Genomic DNA, 22,592 nt, shown 5'->3' on the forward strand with positions numbered 1-22,592 from the left:
GGCTGTGTTCCCTTCTTGTTATTTGACCTGAGGCCAAACTATGGTGGAGGTAATGAAGATAATGGCGACCTCCTCCAAAAGGTACCCCCCACACACTGCTACACTCAGTGCCCCGACCCTGCAGCAGGCCACCACTGACCCACACTTCCACTGAGACTTCTGGACACTCATGAGCAAGTCTGGGTCAGTCTCCTGTGGGGTCACTGTTCCTTTTTCCTGGTTCCTGGTGCACACAAGTTTCTGTCTGTGCCCTCCAAGAATCTGCCCCCAGGCATGTGTAAATTCTGGCAGCTCTGTGGTAGGGTTAATGGTGACCTCCTCCAAGAGGGCTTATGTCATACCCAGGTCTACTGCACCCAGAGCCCCTGCTGACCCGTACCTCCACAGGAGACACTCAAACACAGTACTGTCTCAGTCTCTGTGGGGTCTCTGGGTCCTGGTGCACGCAAGGTTTGTTTGAGCCCTCAGAGTGTCTCTGGCGGATACGGGGTTTGATTCTAAACACGATTTCGCCACTCCTACCATCTTGCTGGGGCTTCTCCTTTGCCCTTGGACATGGGGTATCTCCTCAAAGTTGCTCCAGGGCTGCGAAGTCACTGCTCCAGTGCTGAGCAGCCGCAGCTCATAGTGCATACTTTACAATACCCAGAAGTCTGAAATAACCCAACTGTTATGGACTGAATGTTTGTGTCCCCCCTTCAAATGCTGAAGCTCTAACCCTGGCATGGCTATGTTTGGAGATGGGACTTCAAAGGAAGTAATTAACATTAAATGAGGTCAGTAGGGTGGGGCCCTAATCTGATAGGAACAATGTCCTTGCAAGAGATACCACAGAGCTCATTCTGCCTCCTTCTCTCCCCTGAAGGTCTTTTTTTCTTTTTTTAGTTCTACCACTTTATTGCTACCAACCCATCTCCCTCCATCGTCATGCACACATGCTCAGTCATGGACTGCAGCCCACCAGGCTCCTCTCCTCTGTCCATGGACTTTTCCAGGCAAGAATACTGGAGTGGGTTGCCATTTCCTTCTCCCTCTGAAGGTCTTTTACAGGAAAGACCACATGAAGACAATAAAAAGATTTAAGTCAATTTAAGATTTAAATTCAACTTAATTTCTGATTTAAGTTGGGTCCCAGAGGTAAAGACTCTTAACCCAGTTGAAAGCATTCCTGAGGCTGTGAGTCAGCTGTGACCACCCTGGAGGATCACCAAGCTATGGTAAATGCCAGTACCTTACAGCCTCTGGAGAACCAAAAACGGCCCAGTGCTACTCTAATGTCTCTAGCGGTATCCAGAATGGGATGCCCAAGATTAAGGATTCTTCGCAGAAGCAATAGGATTGAGAATATGGCTCAAAGTTTCTACTCTAAGCTCTGATAGTATGATCATTCACGTCTCCCCACATAATGACTTCATTTAAGAACAGGCAAAAAAACCATGGGAACTAGTACTGTGAATGTTAAGAAATAAAAATGAAATCTTGAGCTCCTACAAAGAAGAAAATCAGATGAACATCCCCAATATAAGGCTGTGGTATTACGTACAGGTGAGGGGCTATTAGTCACTTACTCTGCCTTTTCTAAGTAACATGATAACTGGACCACTTAATTTGGGCTTTGTAACAGATGATTGTTGTTGTTTAGTCTTTAAGCTGTGTTTGATGCTTTTGCTACTCCATGGATTATAGCCCACCAGGCTTCTCTGTCCATGGGATTTCCCAGGCAAGAACACTGGAGTGGGTTGCTATTTCTTTCTCCAGGGGACCTTCCTGACCCAGGGATCAAACCCGAGTCTCCTACATTGCAGGTAGGTTCTTCACCACTGAGCCACTGGGGAAGCCCACAACAGACGGTTCAGTTCAGTTCAGTTCAGTCGCATTCAACTCTTCACAACCCCATGGACCACAGCACTCCAGGCCTCCCTGTCCATCACCAACTCCCGGAGTCTACTCAAACTCATCTCCATTGAGTCAGGGATGCCATCCAACCATCTCATCCTCTGTTGTCCCCTTCTCCTCCTGCCTTCAATCTTTCCCAGCATCAGGGTGTCTTCAAATGAGTCAGTTCTTCACATCAGGTGGCCAAAGTATTGGAGTTTCAGCTTCAACATCAGTCCTTCCAATGAACACCCAGGACTGATCTCCTTTAGGATGGACTGGCTGGATCTCCTTGCAGTCCAAGGGACGCTCAAGAGTCTTCTCCAACACCACAGTTCAAAAGCATCAATTCTTCAGCACTCAGCTTTCTTTATAGTCCAACTCTCACATCCATACATGACTACTGGAAAAACCATAGCCTTGATGAGATGGACTTTTGTTGGTAAAGTAATGTCTCTGCTTTTGAATATGCTGTCTAGGTTGGTCATAACTTTCCTTCAAAGAAGTAAGTGTCTTTTAATCTTATGGCTACAGTCACCATTTGCAGTGATTTTGGAGCCCCCCAAAATAAAGTCGGCCACTGTTTCCACTGTTTCCCCATCTATTTGCCATGAAGTGATGGGACTGGATGCCATGATCTTAGTTTTTTGACTATTGAGCTTTAAGCCAACTTTTTCACTCTCCTCTTTCACTTTCATCAAGAGGCTCTTTAGTTCATCTTCACTTTCTGCCAGAAGGGTGGCGTCATCTGCATATCTGAGGTTATTGATATTTCTCCCGGCAATCTTGATTCCAGCTTGTGCTTCCTCCAGCCCAGCGTTTCTCATGACGTACTCTGCATATAAGTTACAGTGGAAGTGAGAAATAGATTTAAGGGACTAGATCTGATAGACAGAGTGCCTGATGAACAGATGGTTACCACAGTTTAAAATAAGATGTCATTTTGCTTGTCACCCACGAAAACACTTGGATGAAAGGAAACATAACGAGTCAATTTCTATGAGAAAGGCGAGTTTATTCTTGCCCTGTGATTCTCTTTAATATCGTGGCCCTTCTGCAGCTGCCACATCCACGTAGGGCCATTGAATCACTTTCTCTGGGCATCACTGTGCTCTGCACATGCTTCTGAGATTTCCTCCAAGGGGACTGTGAGGATTCGCTCCTGTTCTGTCTCCCTTATGTTTCACCCATGCTCCAGACTTCCTCATCCAGCTTGTACCCAACAGTGCACAGGGCTGTTAGGGGTGCTGTGGGAGGTCCTATGATAAGCGCATCTCCTCCCTTGGATTTCATCCCACACTAACTCCCACATCTGCTTCTTTAGCTCAGACTGCTCCTGAACACGTGTTCAACTGGACGCCAACTTTCTAAGTCTCACTAGGATCTGAGACTTTGTTTCTACATCACCCTCAATCCCTCTTCCAGGGGTCTGTGTCTCCACATGCCACCATCATCTACCCGAGTGCTAAAGGCAACACTAGCAGGGTCATGCTTGACTCTTCTCTTTCTGCCATTGCCCCATCCAATCCATCAGTGAGACCTGTAGGACCTTCCTCAAAACTGATCCTGGTTCACATCTAGCTATTTCCTGCCACCTCCACTGCTACCTCCAAGGCGCTGGGCTATCTGCTGCTCTTCCTGCTCTGTTTTCCTCTGCAGAGTCCACTCTCAAAAGAATAGCCAGGACGTGTCCGTGTGAATCCAAACATGTCACCACTCCTTCTTAAAGCCGTTCTGGGGCTGCACAGCCTCCCTACAGTTAACACTGAGGCTCAGGAGTGCTCCCTGGCCCCTGGCTACCATTCTATCACCTTCCTTTCCAACCCCTCCAGCCTTCATTCCCTCTGCTCCCATATTCTACCTTCCTTAAAAACCACTACAATATTGTAAAGTAATTAGCCTCCGAATAATAAAAATAAATGGAAAAAAAAAAAATAAGTCAATTAAAAAAAAAAATGAGCCAAGGCTTTGAGTGTGTCCCATGGCTCATTCCTCCTTGCCCTCAAGAACCCTGCCTTGGGCTCCCTCCCTTCACCTTGGAGCGCCTACCGCATGGTCTTGTGCCATATTGATGGTCTGCCTTATCATCTTTCTTCCCCACTAGAACTTCATCTCCATGAGGGCAGCAACAACTTCACCTGCATGGTTCATAATGATGGGATTTCCAGCACCTGGACGGGGTGTCTGTGGAACTGCAATTCAGGCTTGCTGTAGGTGCAGTTTTGGCAACTGTCTTATCTCGTACATTCAGATGGAAGGAAGTGAGGCTCCAGCTGACCTGGCAGGGCTGGGCTGACTCACGAGGCCTTCAAAAACCTGCACATGTTAGAACTTCTCTGTCAGATTCACTCCAATCCAACTCTCCTCCTGTGGAGACAGACTCAACACCACAACTCAGAGGTGTCCCCACTTTTTCTGATGTCTAGACCTCAGCATCCTGTGTGTGCAGTCACTGTGTACAGTGACACAGACATGCCTCTGTCTTTGGTCCTGCGTACTTGCTGGAGCATCATGCCATCTCATCCCATTCAGGGGCGTCCAAAAGGGGCAGGGATGCCAGACGTTACTTTCCAAACCTAGAGACTCATGATCTCTGTGTGAACTCAGCAGGATAACCTGGTTGAGAGATGAATACTTTCTTGAATTCTCAGGCTAAATGAAGAATGTGAGGCATCTTCTTTCCTCTCTCAGGGGGTCAGTGGTTTTATATCCTGAAGACCTGGCCCTCCTGTCATCCCTGCCTATCATGGGGCCGGAGTAAGTCATGTCTTCTGGGATTTTAAGGCCTGTGGAGAATGGCGCTCCCTCTCCTGTGGGTTCTGTGGGAGATGAAGCTTCACTACTCGATAGAGAGGCTCCTCAAACAGGTAGGGCTACCCATGTGCCTTGGGGAGCTGGGGGGCCACCCTGGACGCCTGCCCTGTGCTGGGCTTGGAGGGAATGGAGCTGGAGTATGGGCCTGGATCACATGAGCCCCCAGGGAGGGAGAAAAGTCCCCCACCCTGAGACCCTGAGACAGAGTTTATATTTCCTTCCAAACACAACTTGTATTATGTCTTGAACAAGCAGACTTTTTTCACTAAAATTTTTTTGACATCCATATTTATATCTCCCATAAACCCAGTAAATAATACTGCTTATCAATGGTTGATTCACAGTGATCTGAACACTAAATTACTGGACAAGGGAACTGACACGCTATATGTGTTAAGCAGCTTTCTCCCCACTGTTCCTCAGTGGAGCTCTGTCTGCCCCATGGAGAGTGACAGCAGGACCCGAGGGACGAAGCCTACACTGCCTCCCAGCACCCCAGGTCCTCACCCAGCCGAGGTGGGGGGCTGGGTGGGACTCCTGGGCCTCAGCCAGATTCCCACCAGGATCCAGACACAGAAAAGCCCTGAAGGATGATCAGTCTACGGCTTAAAGAGAAGTACAGAGAAGTTGATGGATGATAGGTGGGGGGCAGAGAAGAATGCACATTTATTCTACCCTCCACTATTTTCCAGCCCTCATCTCCCTGTTCTCGGCAGAACCGTGATATTCAGACTCTCCCTGCCCAGGATCGTGGTCCTGAAGGCTGGGGCACTGGCCAGCCTCCAAAGGCCTCCTTCAGCACTGACGGGGTGCTGTCAGCAGCCCCTGAAAATCAAAAGAGAGAGTCACAGAACACACATGCCATGTGCTAAGCTGGCTGCTTCAGTGACACCAACAAGGGTGTTGGTAGGTTGACACTGACAGATTAATGGGAGAACAAACAACTCCCCAAGAGCCATTTGAAGGAGCAGAGGCTCAAGGTTTTCACAGGCAGGAGAGGCTGAAGAGGAAGGTAGTGAAAGGAGGCAAGCAAGTGCACCCAGGTCAGAGGAAAACCTAAAATGCAAAGCAAGTCAGCTGACTCATCATCGGAGAGTGAACATTTGCAAAGAGTCAAACAGTGCCCCTTTAAAAATGCTGGTTTGGAAGGTAAAATGTAAGTAATAATTAATATGTGATCCATGGGGAAAAAATAACAGAAAATACCTTCCAAGAGAGCAAAAGCTCTTGCTGAGCATGATAAGGCTGGAGAAGGCTGGTATGGTGGACTCTATGCCCTTTACCAGGACTAGGGCTTTAAATGAGGCAGCAATTATCAGTGTTACTGACCATGCTCAAGGCTGAACTTTGTCAAGTGCTTGGTTACCATGGCCTTCGAGAGAAATTAGTTCATGAATTTTTTTTCTTTGTAACCTATACCAGTTTTCCCTTCTCTGTGAATAGTGAATATTAGGTTTAAACTATCTCATAGAGGCATCTTTAAAATAGCCAGCCTCTAGAGGGAGGGCTTTAGTGTTAGTTGTTCAGTCGTGTCTGACTCTTTGCGACCCCATGGACCTTACGTGGACTAGGCTTCTAGGCTCCTCTGTCCATGGAATTCTCTAGGCAAGAATACTGGAGTGGGTTGCCATTTCCTCTTCCAGAGGACCTTCCCACTCAGGGGTTGAACTCAGGTCTCCTGCACTGAGGGCATATTCTTTACCGTCTGAGCTACTGTGGCTAATCCAGAGAGAAGACCTGGAGGTAAGACAGAACCAGGTGTGGCGATTGGTCTCTGAGCTGCTTTTGGCAGCTGTGCAGCAGTGGAGAAAAGAGTCACAACATCAGATCCAACACAGTTATCGGGAATGTTGATCCTGTTATTAAGCCAAATACCCCGAGGGTGAGGCTTCCAAGTCCTGGGCTGAGACCTGGCTGCCAGTCTGTCCAGCACAAGTAAGGCCCCACTCACCACCAGCCCCTCTTCATCTTTGGGGATTTATTGGCCCCATGGAGGATGCACAGGGGCCTGAGAAGGGCACAGGATCCTCTACATGCATGTCTGAGAAGCCCCAAACGTGTGACTATGCAAAGATTTATAGTGCAAATGATCATGAGTGAGACAGAGATTGCCTGTCTCAGAAAGAACCAACGTCTGTTTCAGAATTTGTTTGGAACTAGTTAGTTTATTCTTAGGAACTCCAAAGAAGACAAGTTTGGTTTATTCCCTGAATCTTGTCCTCACTGGGATGTCAGAGAAACATTAAGGAGAGCAGGAAACCAAAGTCTGGTTGTATGCTTCCTTAACCTGGAGCTGGACGTGTAGATGCGGGGTGGGGGTGGGGGGGAGGGCAGGAAGAGTTCCACAGGGCACCTTGCTGTCTAATGCTCAACCTCACCAGGCCGGCGTCCATCCTTTTCAGGTCTTTGCAGAGGGGAAAACTGAGGCTGAAAGAAGTCATGAACTTGCCTGTGTCCACAGGAAGTGCCAGGGTCTCCTATTTCTCTCCAAGCTAGGGTCTTTTGTTCAGGACCCAATTGGGCCATGGTGGTTGGATGGGAAAGGAGAGAAGTTAAGGCAAAACAGCTTGGAGTTCTCTTTGGGGGCACATGACCTGGCCAGGATGGATTTGGAACAAAGAGAACTCTCAGGGGATCTGAGCACCACTTGCTCCTCACCCCACACCACTGGCGCCAGGCTAGGGCCAGGCAGGGCCTGCAGGCACCCTGGTCGACAGAGCGTGGAGCTGGACCTCACATCCCTCTTACCCCCGGCCCCTCCTCCCGACCAGGGGGGCCTGAGTGGGGGGACTCACCCGCCTGCTCCAGGGCCACCATGGTCGCCTGTTCGATCAAGTCCCGTTCCACGAAGCTCCGGAAGTCCTCGCTGTACACACTCAGGTCCGGAAGCTGGAACGTGTAGATGGGCATCTCCAGCGGGAACTGCTCGCTGCTGCACTCACTTGCCACGTGGGACCGCGCCAAGGACACGATGGCCGAGCTGGCGTGGGAGATCCCCCGCGAGAGCCGCTTCTCTGCATGGGGGGAAGTGGGGGTGCTGAGTGAGGGGGGCTCTGTGGATGTGCACACTAGCCCATATGACACATCCCACATGTGCGCACACGAGCACACAGGATGCATATGCACATGTAAACATACACGGCACACTCATGCAGCACACAAGGACACATACACACATGTACACACTCACCACACATGCAGAGGCACACCCATGGACACCTGCATGCTCATTACCTCCCCCTCCCCAGCCTTGCCACCCCGCCAGTGTTCTCAGCCTCCTTCATGCTGGGTTAACATCACCATCACCTGGCACATGGCACTTAGTCACAAAACCTCTTAGAAGGAGGCAAAGGGCAAGTCCACCACACAAATATTCCTCAGCATCTGTAAAGATCAGCAGCCTTGCTTCCTGGGTCTTAAGTTACATGGAACTCAGTTCAGCAGAGCTCTAGAGGCATAAAATTCTACACAGGGAACTTCCTTTGCTTTTATGCTTTTATATTTTTAAAGTGAGAAGCAATCCATTGGGCTTCCTCCACAGTGGGTTGGATTTTAAGATAGGTCACCTCTACTAAAGTTACTCTTATAAACACACCCTGCAGGAAGATTCCCAGGACACAGATATTAAGCCATCACATGCCTCTATTCTGTCTGGATTTTCTGTTGTCATGGCAATCTTAAAAATTTTTATCTTGACTAGGCTTTCCAACAAGGGATGAGAAATGCACTGTAGAATTTCTCTAAAATACAACAGTTACTTTATTAGGAAGTTGACCATCTGATTTAAATGCCACCATCAAGAAGTAATATTTTAAAAAGCATACTTATTTTTTAAAGCCCTGTGCTTAATAGCAAAAGAATTCTTAAATGAGTGATATTAGAAATAAGTTTTCAGTTTTACAATCAATATTTGTAGCAATGAAGAATTCTTTTAGGAAGGGACTAGTCTTCTTTTAATTTTGCCCAGAAAACAAAATTCAGACAGGCATTTCAAGGAATATTTTCTAATACCTGTGGTAGACTCATTAGTATATGTGATCATTTAAGTTGAATGGATTCCCACTCACATTAGCCTGCTCATCGGTCAGGTTCTGTGCTCTGCTGATGCCTCTCTGAGCCGTGCTTCTGCCCCTGCTGTGCTGGCAGGAAGCCCATGCCCATGCCTTCATCAAGAAGGGAAGCTCTCTTCCCCCACATGCAAGAGTAGTTGAAAGCACTGCCATTAAAGTAATTTTGCTAAAGCAGATGAAAAACAAGAGGCCTTTGACCCTGGTATAAGTTAATTTTAAGCTCAAATTTAATTGTCAGAGGCCTCATATATTTGCATGGTAAGTCTCAGTGACAGAGTATTTCAAAATGGATAGTTCTGATTCACCTTCAATTTCATTCTGAGATGAATTCAAGATGATTAAAGTTTGTTGTATTTTGAAGAAGGGCAAGAAGAGAGATCAGACCACACAGGCCATGAGTAAGAGGAGCCATGGAGCACAGGGGCCAGCTGGTTGTCCTGTGCCTGGGGCAGGTCTCCCAGGGCAGGAGCAGAGGGGACCCCATGCCCCTCTGCCCCTCACAGACCTGGCTGAGGTCACATTTCTTGCCACCAGCTACCTTTCTGGAATCTGGGAAAATAGGAACTGCCCCATCCTTCAAGACCCAACAGTTTGCTTGAACACCCAAGGTACCATGAACCCACATTGCTCTCAGCAGAGGCAAGGTGCTGGGCAAGGTCATCCATACGTCTTCTTGGCTTATCAATCAGCATCTATTGCCAACTGATGAGGACCTTGGAAATGCTGTGACTCATAGTATAAATTGATGCTATTGAGCCACTCCAAATATTAATATTTGGAATCTGAGGGGAAAAGCCCTTTTGAACTAAAAGTGAATTATGTTAAAGATCATATAACAAGAAACATATGCTTCAAATTCTAACTCCTTCCAACCACCACCTCCATGAATGCACATACTTAATCACACAGACACAGACACACACACACACTAACATGCACATACACTCACAAACGGATTCTTTAAACATGAATTCAGCAATTCTTCTTTTGGAAGTATAAATAAAATAAATAAAACAGGAATTACCATGTTCAAAGTTATACCCCAGAGAAATACAGAGAGATTTTTTAAAAAATACTGAGGGAATATACAGAATTTTCTGACCCTTGACAAAGCCAGCTCAAGCACTTATGATTTAGTATAGCAGAAGGAACTATATTCAATATCCTGTGATGAACCACAAAGGAAAAGAATGTAAAAAGAATGTATACATACGTATAACTGAATCACTTTGCTGTATAGCAGAAATTAACACACTATAAATCAGCTATATTTCAATAAAAATAAATTAAAGAATGAAATTTAAAAACCCACACTAACAAAAAGGTATCTATGATTTAGGCCAGGGGATGTGTATTAACTCTGTTTTCTTATTTTCTGTATTCTGGAGGCTCTGGCATCTGGGCTCTGAATGTATTCTGGAGGCTCTGAATGGGGAGAGAATTTCCCTACAGAATTATCCAATTCTTAGAGACACCAAAGGACTCACCCAGGACAAACCAATTCAGAACCCATACTCTGGATCACCTCCTCTATCTGGCTCACACCAGCAGGCCATGCCACTGCCCTAATTACCCCTGGGCCAGGTGCCAGACAAGAAGCGAAAAAAAAGAAAAGAAACCGAAGTCGCTCAGTCGTGTCCGACTCTCTATGACCCCATGGACTGTAGCCTATCAGGCTCCTCCATCCATGGGATTTTCCAGGCAAGAGTGCTGGAGTGGATTGCCATTTTCATCTCCAGGGGATCTTCCCAACCCAGGGATCGAACCTGGGTCTCCCGCATTGCGGGCAGACGCTTTACCATCTGAGCCACCAGGGAAGCCCGAAGTCAACAAGAGATAGCCCTTATACCTGCCGAGAACTGCTGAGATTACTCATACCAGCCAATCCTAAGTCTGTTTACCCTGCCTTGATTTTCCCACAGAAACACAATACAGGCCCCTGCCCTTGTTTTCCTCTGTCCCTTCTGCCTTCTGACCAACACTGGTGCTTCACCATGTGACCCTACAGGGTGTGTCATGTCTCCTGTTTCCAGGGAACTGTGAGTTTAAGAACCTCTTCTTCTAGGAGAGTCATGTCCCCATCTGTGTGTCTCATCATATCTGATTAAAACAAGTCCTGGGTACATTTTAAAGCAGGTAGACAAAAATCTTCCCAACCCAGGGATCGAACTCGGGTCTCCTGCACTGCAGGCGGACTCTACCGTCTGAGCCACCAGGGAAGCCAACTTTTCTAAAAGGGACAGATATAAATATTTCAGGCTTTGAGGGCCATACCATTCTCAGTCACAACTACTCAACTCTGTCTTTGCAGCATGAAAGTGGCCATAGACAGTGAATAAACAATGTGTTCTAATAAGACTTTGCTGAAAAAACAGGCAGTGGCCAGAGGTGGTTCATGAGTTATTGTTGTTGATTTAGAATATGGAGGGTTTTATCTTCCATTTTAGGAGACTGTGACTTCAGGAAGAATTCAATTAAAGGGTATATATAGATCTAATTCAGAAACTACAATTTCTACTTGTTAAAAATATAGGGCATCCTTGGTGGTCCAGTGGTTAAGAAGCCACCTTGCAATGCAGGAGATGCTGGTTTGATCCCTGATTTGGGAAGATTCCACATGCTTCAGGCCAGCTAAGCTTGTGTGCCATAACTAGTGAGCCCACAACAACTGAAGCCCACAAGCCCTAGAGCCTGTGCTCTGCAACAAGAGAAGCTACCACAATGAGAAGCCTGCTCGCCACACCTAGAGAAAGCCCACTCAGCAATGAAGACCCAGCACAGCCAAAATTAAATAAATTTAAAAAAATACATATGTTTGTTCACAAGGCTCAGTTAATGAAATTATGTTATGATAGACTTCTGTGTTTTTTTTTTTTTTCCTGATAAAAATAAGATAGTGGTGAGTATCCGTGTAAGGCCCTGATTCTGCTAATCTGTCTGAGAACAGAGAGAAGGATCCTTCTAGACCTTTCCCTGGGAGGATAAGATAATGGGTTAGATTGTTTGCTGCTCAGAAAGAGCAGCAACTGCCAAGTTGTCAGCTCTCTGGATCTCCACTGCATGAGAGACGCTGGGAGGCTGTCCAGTGTGGTGCTGAAGGAGCACACAGTCACAGAAAGACCAAGCTAAATGATTAGAAGAGGTCAGATCTAAGGGCAGAATGAAGGAGACTTTAAGAACGGGATAACAAGGGGGCCAAGTCAGTGACCACACCTCAACACCCTCTTCCTAACCCGCCCAGGAGGCCCACAGGAGTAGATGGGTGGGGACGGGCTGAGGGCGGGTGTTGTGGCTGTGCTTTTCCTCCCCGCAGCTAGCCCTGTGGGGGTAACTGCCTGAAGCATCACCACCACAATGCAGGCCAGCCACAGCCACGGCCAAAGCCACTGGAGGAGCATCAGGGCAAATCTCATGGAGCTGGGCGCCAACCGCAACAGGAACAGGTGGGCTGGCCCCAAGCCTTCTTTCTTTTCTCCTACACTCCCTGTGAGCTGACAGTTACACAAGAAAGTGGAAGCTCCTACAAATGAGTAATTTCTAGGACAGAGGAACTGAGAGTTCCCTAAGCAGTAAAGCCAACTGTGGCGAAGAGAGCCAGTAGAGAACATTTTGAGCCCACATTAAAGCATTCAGAGCTAGCCACTTTGAGTGCACTTCCCTCCATGCTCTCATTCAGAGGAACACAAAACAGAGTCCATGCCTTAGTCCTTTTCCCCTGATACCATGAGCCAAGATGGCTGGTAACTGCAAGGTACTGTGTGTTCACAGGCGAAACTTAGGAAATGTCTCGGCAGTGAGAACATGGTTATAGAAAGTTCACAAAGTACTTGGGCTGGAACACATCAGGAGGACAAGGTTTTAAAATAAACCTAGGGGATATGTTCAGAGAGATAGAATATTACAATGTGAAACAATAAAAGTAACGAGAAAGCAGAAATTTGGAATGAGAAATGCTGATTAACAGAACGGTTCACGTGAAGAATAAATTAGGATGTTAGAAGAGCAAGTCAAGGCAATCTCTTAGAAGACATGAAAATGAGATGCAAGAAGACAATGGAGGAGTGGAATGGTTTTAAAGGAAAATAATTTGGACCCAGATTGTTATTCCACCAAACAAAAATTTAAGTACATCATATAAACATCTTTAGGTACTGACAGCCTTAGGAGACTGATCAGGCAAAATTTTTTTTAGCAAAGTCTTTGGAAAAGTATTCTTTTAGTAAAAGGTAAATATGAGTAAATAAAGAAGTTGACTGTTGTCTAAACAAGCAATAAAAAGAACCTAAATATGACTGAGGGCACATGGAGGTAGGAGGGGGAAGATAAAAACAGGGTAAAATATAGCTGTTGATAATTTTAAAAATTTATAGAGAGAAAACCTAAATATAGGTTTTAATAGAATAGAGGTAACTATAACATAAGGAGAATATATAACTTTCAAACTAGGTGAAAAATTTACTTAGCCAGAAAAGATAGAAAAGGAGAAAAACACATACAAAAAAGCATGGCAAATAAAAATGCAACATAAAGAAGCACAGACAGGACAATAATAAAAATAAAATAAGTAGATGAAATTCACTGCTTAAAAGACAGACTCTTGGGTTAAATAATAGAGTGATACTTGATGATAAATTACTTACAATAATTATATTTGATATACAAGGATAAGAAAGATTGAAAAAATGTGATTCCAGGCAAATATGAACCAAGACAAAGGCAGGGGAGAGGTTTAATATCAACTAAAACAGATTTAAAGATAAAAACAATTATATGGGACATAGAGATACTCTATATATTGTTAAAAAACACATTAGAGCCAGACAACCTCACAATTGTGAATACATACGCACCTACAAATACAGCCCAAAATGTAGTGGAAAGAGAGGAAAAGCTAAGAGAAGAAACAGATAACGAGCATTAAACTTTCTAACTCAAGTTTGGCTTTTCTGGACAACAGAGTATGTAAGCATAGGACAAAAATCCAAGATAGAGTTTCCAATATAGCCTGAATAATCAGGTTGAGCTAACAGAAACAGACAACAATGACTCACAGCATGGGAAGGTTGACCTAAGGCAATTGGAGAATTAGAATCCATTGTGTAAATATTAAGAGGAGTATTAAATCATTTCAGATCTTATGATTGTATATGTAGAAAATCCAAGAGACTCTCTGAGAACAACTAGTATTAATAAGAGAATTTATGATATGACTGGATAAAAAATAAATTGCTTTTATTGTGCCTAAACTCTTAACAGAATGTGAATAAATGCAGCAGTATATGAAATATTCTTGAGTGGAAAAACAGTATTACAATATGCTCATTATCCCTGAAATAAAATAAAAAAATCCAATCCACTTCCAATCAGAATTCCAATTTTAAGATTAATATGGTAGAATAAATATCCAAAAATAGTGAAAAAGTTTTGAAAAAGACTGGCAATAAAGGAACTAGCCTTTGCAGAGTAATACTATATGAAGCTATATGAGTCAAGTATAGCAGGTTGGGTGGTCACACAGAGCCCAGAAACAGAGTCAAATACATTTTTGCTAAGTTAATGTACAGCAAAGTTGGCATGTTAGTTCAGTGGGAAAGGGATGCTTTATTTAATAAATATACTAGACTACCTCATTCTCAATCCAGAGAAGCAAAACTAGATTCTTAGCTATTATTTACAAAAATTTCAAATTGCTTATAAGACCTAAAATTTAAAAAACAAATACAAGAAAACATATCAGTAACTTTGAATTTCAGGAGAATTTCTAAATAAAGGGAGAGGTCACCCATTAGTCATGAATGTATAGTAATATAAACATTTTGTAAGGCAGAATTTTCTGTGAATAATGATAAGGCAAATAATACTGTGGGATGTATATATATATATGTATATACATATATATGCAAAATACATTTGTAGTTTAGTCTTCGTTATAAAGAATGCTGCAAATTGATAAGAAAAATGCAAACAAAACAATAGAAAAATGGGCAAAGTACATGAATAAGAATATCACAGAAGAGGAAATCCAACTGGCTGACAAGCAAATGACAAGATGAAACTATTTTTTTACCCTTCAAAGTAGAAAAACAAAGTAGGAAAACCATCATGAGAACACCCAGTCCTGGCAAGAATGAATGGAAACATCCAGTTTCACACATGGTGAAAAGATATGTGTTTGGGAACCAAGTCCTGATGTTATTAAACAAAAAAAACACATGTGTTGGTACAGCAAATCCACCTTGGAAATGCCAACCTATAGAAATAAAAGCACTAGTATGTACAAATTATGGTATAAAGTTTATTATAGCAGTGCCTGTAATGTCAAAAAAACCACCACTAACAACAAAATCTAAGAAGAAACAGAATCACCATGAACAGACAGGGTTTAAAAAAAATCATATACTATGGGATAAAATATGAAGAGAATATGATCACGATCTATTGCTCAAGGAAACCAGAACTCTGCCAAATGCAGTATGTGCATCTGACTTGGATGTGTTTGCATTCTGAACAAGCAAAGTAAGAAGGAGCAGAAGGAGACAGAACTGGATGGGGCCACTGGTTAGTCTCTGGGAGGTATGGGAGATGTGGAGAAGAAAACTCTCAGGTTTCCTTTATATATATTTGTTACAATGAAATTTTCCCAATTTGGAAAAAAAGAATTCATCCCATGAAACACATGGATGATGAATATCAGTGTCGAACAGGTTTGGAGTCTATGCCGCTTGGGAAACAGTTTTGCAAGGGTGAGAGATGTCAAGTTCTGGGAAAACCAGGACTCCAGGAGGAATGTGGGGTCCCAGAGAAGTGGACTCACTCTCCCTTGCCCCTGAGGCAGGAACGGAAGCTGTAAACGACAGGGTGAGGTGTGGTGCCTGAAGAGCCCCATCTGCCTGCAGCTGGGAAAGACGATGGCCTCACCCTTCTGTGCACCCCTGCCCCAGCCCCCTGTAAACCATGCTGGACCAGGAAGCTGGCGCCTGGCAGGCCCTGAAGCCAGTACCTTGGGCGATGTCGTCCTGCCTGGGCAGGCAGGGCCGCTCGGCTGTGTGCCCGGGCGGGGGTGGCTCTCGCTCAGGCTGTTTGGGGCACCTGCCCTCGTTGAACACAGGTGGAAGGTTGGCTGTGTGCACCTGTCGGAGCTGCTCATAGTCACTCAGAGCGGCCGTGAGGTCCCAGTTTTTGCCTGGAGATGAGAAATGATAAGAGATTACAATCCTGATGCATGAATAATGGTCACATGTTAGGAAAGAACCTTGCAAAGAAGGGTCTCTGTTAGCACCTGTTCACTCAAACTACCCACCAGTAGTTCATGTTTTTTTTTTTAAAGTTCTTTTCCTTTTTTGGTTTTTCACTCAATGGTTTTTAGTATAGTCACAGAGTTGTGCAACTATCCACACTATACAATCCCAGAACATTTTCATTACCCTTAAAAAAAAAACAAACCTGAAGTATAGTTGATTTACAGTTTCAGGAGTGCAGCAAAGAGGTTGTTATACCTACACATATATAGGTCTATTCTTTTTCAGACTTTTTTCCATTATAGGTTATTACTAGATATTGAATATAGTTGCCTGTGCTATACAGTAGGCCCTTGTAGTTTTAGTTCTCATTTTTCGAAGGAGTAAAATGCCCTGATGTGTACTCTCTAAAAGCAGAATTTCTCACCCATGCCTGAGGTCCCTCTGAGGTACATGACGTACCTAGTATCCTGGCCTTAGATTCATAGACCCTGCAGAACCTTCCATGCCTCTGAAAACCTAGCTGCAGAGCTTATTTTCTGAGGGAAGCAAAGCACAGAGGAAGAAAAAGTAAACAAAAAGAATTTCCACCTTGGGCTCTCGCTCAGTATTTTAGTGCTTCCTTGAAGCTTAGTTTGGAGAGTGCAGAAGCTTGGGGTGGGGGATGCTCACTGAGCGGGAGCTTTGGTGGGAGGCCACCTCAGAGTTCAGGTGATGAACTGGGTGAGACATCAGGCAAGACAGCTGTGCCCGCTATGGGCACACTTGGCCAGGATGGGTGCTGGGGGTTCACAGCACGAGGGGAAGCTGATGGGGTCTGGACTCAGAGTGGGAGCTCTGAACCCTCACTCCGAGACTTGGTGGACTTTCAGTGGAAGGAAGGAGGTAGCTCACATTGCATCCAATTCCATTAGGCAACCATGTACCTTTTAAAGGCAAAGAATTAAAAGCTCAGCTCTAATTTTAAAAAGCAAGTAAAATCTTACCCTCTCCCAACTAACTTCAAAATGCAGGTATTTACTATATTGACTAATTATGTGGTACAGACAACAGAACAAGGCTTTGAATATCTAAAATAATATCTGAACATCTTCCTCTGGTCTTTCTAATTTTTTTTTCTGCCACAGACTTGATACTATCAATCAGAAAATGTTTAAATTCTATCATACAATCATTTACAATTTAATCATATTTTTTTCCTTCACAGTCAGGTAACAAAGACACAACAGAAGCATCTTTGCATATCTCAGTGGGGAAGAAAAGCAAACAAAATCATCCAGGTTATTCAACTAAACCTCAGCAAGGTCTGGGGGTGTTTTTGTAAGTAGTGACAGGTAGGGTCCTTTGTGGAAGGCAGCCCCAATACTGTTTAGTAGTTGTGTCACGGAAACCAGTTGAAGAAGAAATAAAAGCACTCTCTTTCACTCTTGCACACGACTAACAATCACAGTGTACACACATTGCCTGCGTGATTGCAAATGCACTTTCAAGTCTAAGTGCTTGTGTCTATCAAATGGGCATCCATGCTCCAGGGTGTGGTCTACTGAGGGTAGGACAGGCTCTGCCTTTAGGGACATTATTCCTTAGCAGGGGCGATGACCTGGGTGGGCACCTTGCTCTAAAGCAGGGCCAAGGGTCGCAAATGTCCCAGGGAGGGCTGAAACTGTTGGGGAAAAAGGGCAGGGAGAGGGGAGGTGGAGGAGAGGCACTGAGAATGCAATCTTATCATGGAATGCAGACATGTTAATATGGGTGCATGTATTAGCAATGACACGAGCCCCACGAATACTGGCTATGAGGGAAACAGCTCACGTGGAGCACTGTGTGTAGCCGTGGGTTTTATTATCCCACAGTGCCACGGGGAGCAGGCATTGTCCTGGCTCCTCACAAACAGAAAGTGAGGCTTAGAAGGTTGCTGCACCACAGTGTTTGCATGTGAACCCTCCAATCTCATCTTTCCACTGACTGCATCTTCCTGCAGGGCTGTTCTGTACACAAGACCTGGTCCTAGCAGAGCTGTGCCCCACCCCAGCTTCTGCTCCCAGAAGTCAGCCAACGGCACTTCTCCCACCCTCAGGAAAGAGTGTGTCCTGCTGTTACTACCCATTCCTGACAGGAGATCCTTCCAGAGCCCCCGATCTACGTTCCCATCACAGGTGATCAGGCTGGAGTATGAAGGCCACACCCCAGTGATCATGCATAGCCTCCGTGGACCAGCGCTCCAGGGTGAGGGTATGTTCCTTCTGCATGCCTAGAGGATCAGCTGGGGTGATGCTGGGAAGCACGTGTCCAGCCATCAGCAAAGGCCAGTCCGCTCTGATCTCCTATCCAGAGACCTCGCACTCGCTGATTTTCCCCACTTGCTCTTGCCTCCACTGTATTCTCCCATCACTGCCCTGGACTCCTGCTCCGTCTGCTAAACACCTGCCCATATCCTTAACCGGCGAGCATCCTGGTTCTCACCTGGGCCACACCACTTAGCAAATGGATATCCGGTAAGTACGAGTTGAGAGTGAAGACAGAGGGGGCAGCACGGTCCACAGATCGCAGCTCCCAAATGAGCCCCAAGTGCTTGAGTTTAAGATTTTAAAGAATTCAGAATTCCTCAGGGATCCAGGACCCCAGTGTCTATGCATGTGGAAAGGGTCCATGAGGCCACTGAAGGGGAAGCAAGCAGAACAGACAGCAGACAAAGTCCTCAGAAGTTTAGGGGTTCTGAGATCTGCTTCCAGCTCTGCACAGTTCCACAGACAGCTGCTCAGCACAACCAGGAACGCAAGTGGTAACTTACAGACACGTGGACAGGGAGGGATGCTCCAGGGATGAGCTTGACACTGGCGGGTCATACAGACTGTATCTAAAGACAGAAAATACAGCAGAGAGGGACAGGCTCTTGGTGGCCTAGGAGTAGGGTTTGGTGCTCAGAGAGCATACGTTTCAAGATCCCCTTTCATCTTGTCCACTCTTAAGTCTGGGAGAATCCCAACAGAAGTCACATGGAGGGAAGATGAGGTGAAGGGCACAGAGGCCCACCATGGTGGCACCACCACAGTAAGGCAGCGGGCTGAGGCCAGGCGGGACAGAGGCCCACCACGGTGGCACCACCTCAGTAAGGCAGCGGGCTGAGGCCGGGCGGGACAGAGGCCCACCATGGTGGCACTACCTCAGTGAGGGAGCGGGCTGAGGCCGGCACCACCTCAGGAGGGAGTGGGCTGAGGCCGGCACCACCTCAGTGAAGGAGTGGGCTGAGGCCGGGCGGGACAAAGGCCCACCATGGTGGCACTACCTCAGTGAGGGAGCGGGCTGAGGCCGGCACCACCTCAGGAGGGAGTGGGCTGAGGCTGGGCGGGACAAAGGCCCACCATGGTGGCACCACCTCAATGAGGGAGTGGGCTGAGGCCGGGCGGGACAGAGGCCCACCATGGTGGCATCACCTCAATGAGGGAGCAGGCTGAGGCCGGCACCACCTCAGTGAGGGAGTGGGCTGAGGCCTGGTGGGACAGAGGCCCACCATGGTGGCATCACCTCACTGATGGAGTGGGCTGAGGCTGGCACCACCTCAGTGAGGGAGTGGGCTGAGGCCGGGCGGGACAGAGGCCCACCATGGTGGCACCACCTCAGTGAGGGAGTGGGCTGAGGGTGGGCAGGATGCATAGCTGGGTGACTGGGGCAGCCACAGGCGACGAGCCCTGAAGCCAGCTCATTTATTAGAGGAGGGTTCAGCAGAGCAGTAAAGAGCCCAGGCTTTGGGTCTGGCCCCACTCCCTGGCTACTTCCGTGACTGTAAGTACAGCATACCACTACGGGAAACCTCAGGTTATGTTTCTGTGCAATTGGGATAACAAAATGCCCCGAATGAAAGTTCCAAGGAGGGGTAAGTGAGGCGAGGAGGCTACATTTGTACAGTTCTGGGCACATGGATAGCTCTTAGTGTTGAGCCTATTCATAACAAGTTTTCATTTATTATGAATAGTCTAACCTCTGTCGCTTATGGTTGAAATCCAGCTTGCAAGTGACAGAACTGAGATTCAAATCCAGGTCTGTCTTGATCAAAGCCTAAGCTTCTGGGGGCTACAGCTCCCTTGAACCTGACCTTGTTGTGGGTGTCAGGGCTCCTGGCCGCTGACCACCCTTGAAATCTCCCTCTCCTGTGCCATCATGACTCAGTAACAGGACTTTCCCTCCTTGCGGATCCCTCCACCCCACCTTGCCAGTGTTTTCACCTGCTGGGTCTTTACCCTGTTCCCCATAGACTCACCTGTACTACATGAAATTCTCATTCATGTGTCATCCCCTAAACACTAGCAGGCCTCCAGGCCACTAGGCAGACACCAGAAGGCCTCTGTCCAACATGACATCCTGACAGCCCCTTTGTCCTATGACTCTGAACACTCTGTCCCCATTGTTGGCTCCTTGGCTTTTCCTGCCCTTAAAGCACACGAATTCCCTCCCCCCTTCCACTCTTCTTCTTGTTCTTTTTTTCCTCTTAATTTATATCCCATTTTGAAGATTAAGTCCACCTCTATGGGAATAGCCATAGGTCCAGTTACAGTCTGTATCCTGTTTCCAGGCCAAATGTTCAACAATGGCAGATGCCAGTCAATTATCTAATCAATATTCCCCTCTGATTCTTTACGTGCAGAATCCTGATTTGATTTGCAAGAGCAATTTGCACAGCTAGAAATACTCATTTTTCTCCTGTAGCCGACCTGAGTTTCCAATGATGTTCAAGCAGTATTGCTCCAAGGACAGTATTTCTGGAAGGACAGTATCACTGTCTGCAATTTCTCAACTTAAAACCTCTAGAGGTGGAGGCAGTTGCCTGATAAATGTTTCCTTCTGGGCACTGCCTTGGTTTGGGTTTGTCACATGCGGGTGACTGGGGTACCAGCAGGTACAGGTTTTACCTTCCAGCAGAGTCTACTGGTGATGTGCTTGTGTTTTAAACTTCTAATTCATTTTATTTTTGTCTTAACTGGAACATCAAGTGAGGTTTGATCTCAAGTTAAACACTATTTTATTTTGTCTCTTGAAGGGGTATGTATGCTTTAATTTAGCACTGAAGCATCACATCCATTAAGGAAAACAATGAAGCAGAGATGTATGAGCCCATGGGAAGCTATGAAACAGGAACTGACTAAACTCAGGGGAAAAAAGAGTTAAAATAATTTCAGAGATGAAGTTACATTATAAGGAAGCAGAGAGAAAACAGGTACAGATACCACAGTAAAAAAACATAAAAATGAAAATCAGTAAAGTGAACAAAATGAGACAGAAATAAAGAAACAAAAGGTTACAGGGGAAACGGTAGACAGAGACTACAGGTGAAAGAAATGCCACATATACATAATTGGAGCTCAAAATAAGAAAGCTATGATTAAAAGGGAAAGCATTTTTCTTATCATATGGAAGTAATTTATTATTCCCTTATCATCAGGCAAACTCAACAAAATGGTATGCTAAAATGTGATGGTAATAAAATTTCATGAAACTTTAAGATAAGGAAAGCATTTGTCATGTGAAATCATATTGCATTGAACAGGCACTGTGGTCCACATCTGGGTGCTTGTAATTCCCTTTTCTGCTGATTCTCCAAAAAAAGAAATTAAAAAAAAGACATAGTACCATGCCGATATATTATGCTTTATCTCATCATTTCAGAAAAATTGTGTGTGTGTGTGTGCATGCTCAGCCATGTCCAATTCTTTGCGAGCCCATGGACTGTAGCCCACCAGGCTCCTTTGTCCATGGGATTCTCCAGGCAAGAACACTGGAGTGGGTTGCCATTTCTTCCTCCAGGGGGTCTTCCTGACCCAGAGATCAAATCCATGTCTTCTGTGTCTCCTGCATTGGCATTCATATTGTTAATCACTGTGGAAACTTAATTCACAGAGATATAAATGTTAAACAATTAAAAATGTACAAGCTCCACAATATCTTTTCATTAATTAAGAAGAAATAAAAACGGGACAGCCACCATCTAGTGATCTTCGGTCTCCAACCAGGGAAAAGGGGAGGAAAATCAGGAGCAGAGGAGATGTCAGTTTCAGGAGAGAAATCTAAGACAAGCAATCACAGATTTAGCCTTTCAAAACAGAGAATTTCTAACATAAATACTTGATCCTACACATTGAAAAGCTGCAAGAAGATTGCCCTAGTATAATAAAGAAATATAAGGACAGTGTTCATGATATAGCCTTATAACATTATTATGTTTTAAAGATAAAGAGAATTATTTGAATATTTCAGCAAAAAGGAAAGACAATCAGGCTGGTAACATAGTTCTTGGCAACCAAATTCAATGCCTGAAGATACTGAAAGAAATAAACAAGTATGAGCTAAGAAATGTTTATACCCATCTAGGCTATTCTTTCATGGATAAAGGTTACAGACAAACCATTTAAAACAGGTATGAGTTCAGGAAATAATAGTCACATGGATTGTTCTTGAGAAAATTATGAGAAGATGAGTTCCAGCAAGTCAAGAATGAATGGAGGTTTGGCAAAGGGAAATTGAGGGAGCAGTAAATGTATTTAAATGTACAGCCAAGTAAAAGCAAAGGTACAGATACAAATGATAGAGGAGAATATTCTGC

General features: G+C 45.3%; 1 protein-coding gene across 4 annotated transcripts in view; it reads right to left on the reverse strand.

Annotated features, from left to right (window-relative positions):
• The window catches only part of OTUD7A (OTU deubiquitinase 7A), a 381,326-nt gene that overhangs the window by 69,747 nt on the left and 288,987 nt on the right, over positions 1-22,592 (reverse strand). For all 4 annotated transcript variants that reach the window (XM_043434490.1, XM_043434492.1, XM_043434491.1 and 1 more), the window contains 2 exons: positions 15,760-15,942; positions 7,485-7,703 (listed from right to left, as the gene is read on the reverse strand). In XM_043434490.1, coding sequence (XP_043290425.1) covers positions 7,485-7,703; positions 15,760-15,942 — 402 coding nt within the window. The remainder of the gene's footprint in view (positions 1-7,484; positions 7,704-15,759; positions 15,943-22,592) is intronic.

The sequence above is a fragment of the Cervus canadensis genome, chromosome 17 (assembly GCF_019320065.1).
Source record: "Cervus canadensis isolate Bull #8, Minnesota chromosome 17, ASM1932006v1, whole genome shotgun sequence".
Lineage (NCBI taxonomy): Eukaryota > Metazoa > Chordata > Mammalia > Artiodactyla > Cervidae > Cervus > Cervus canadensis.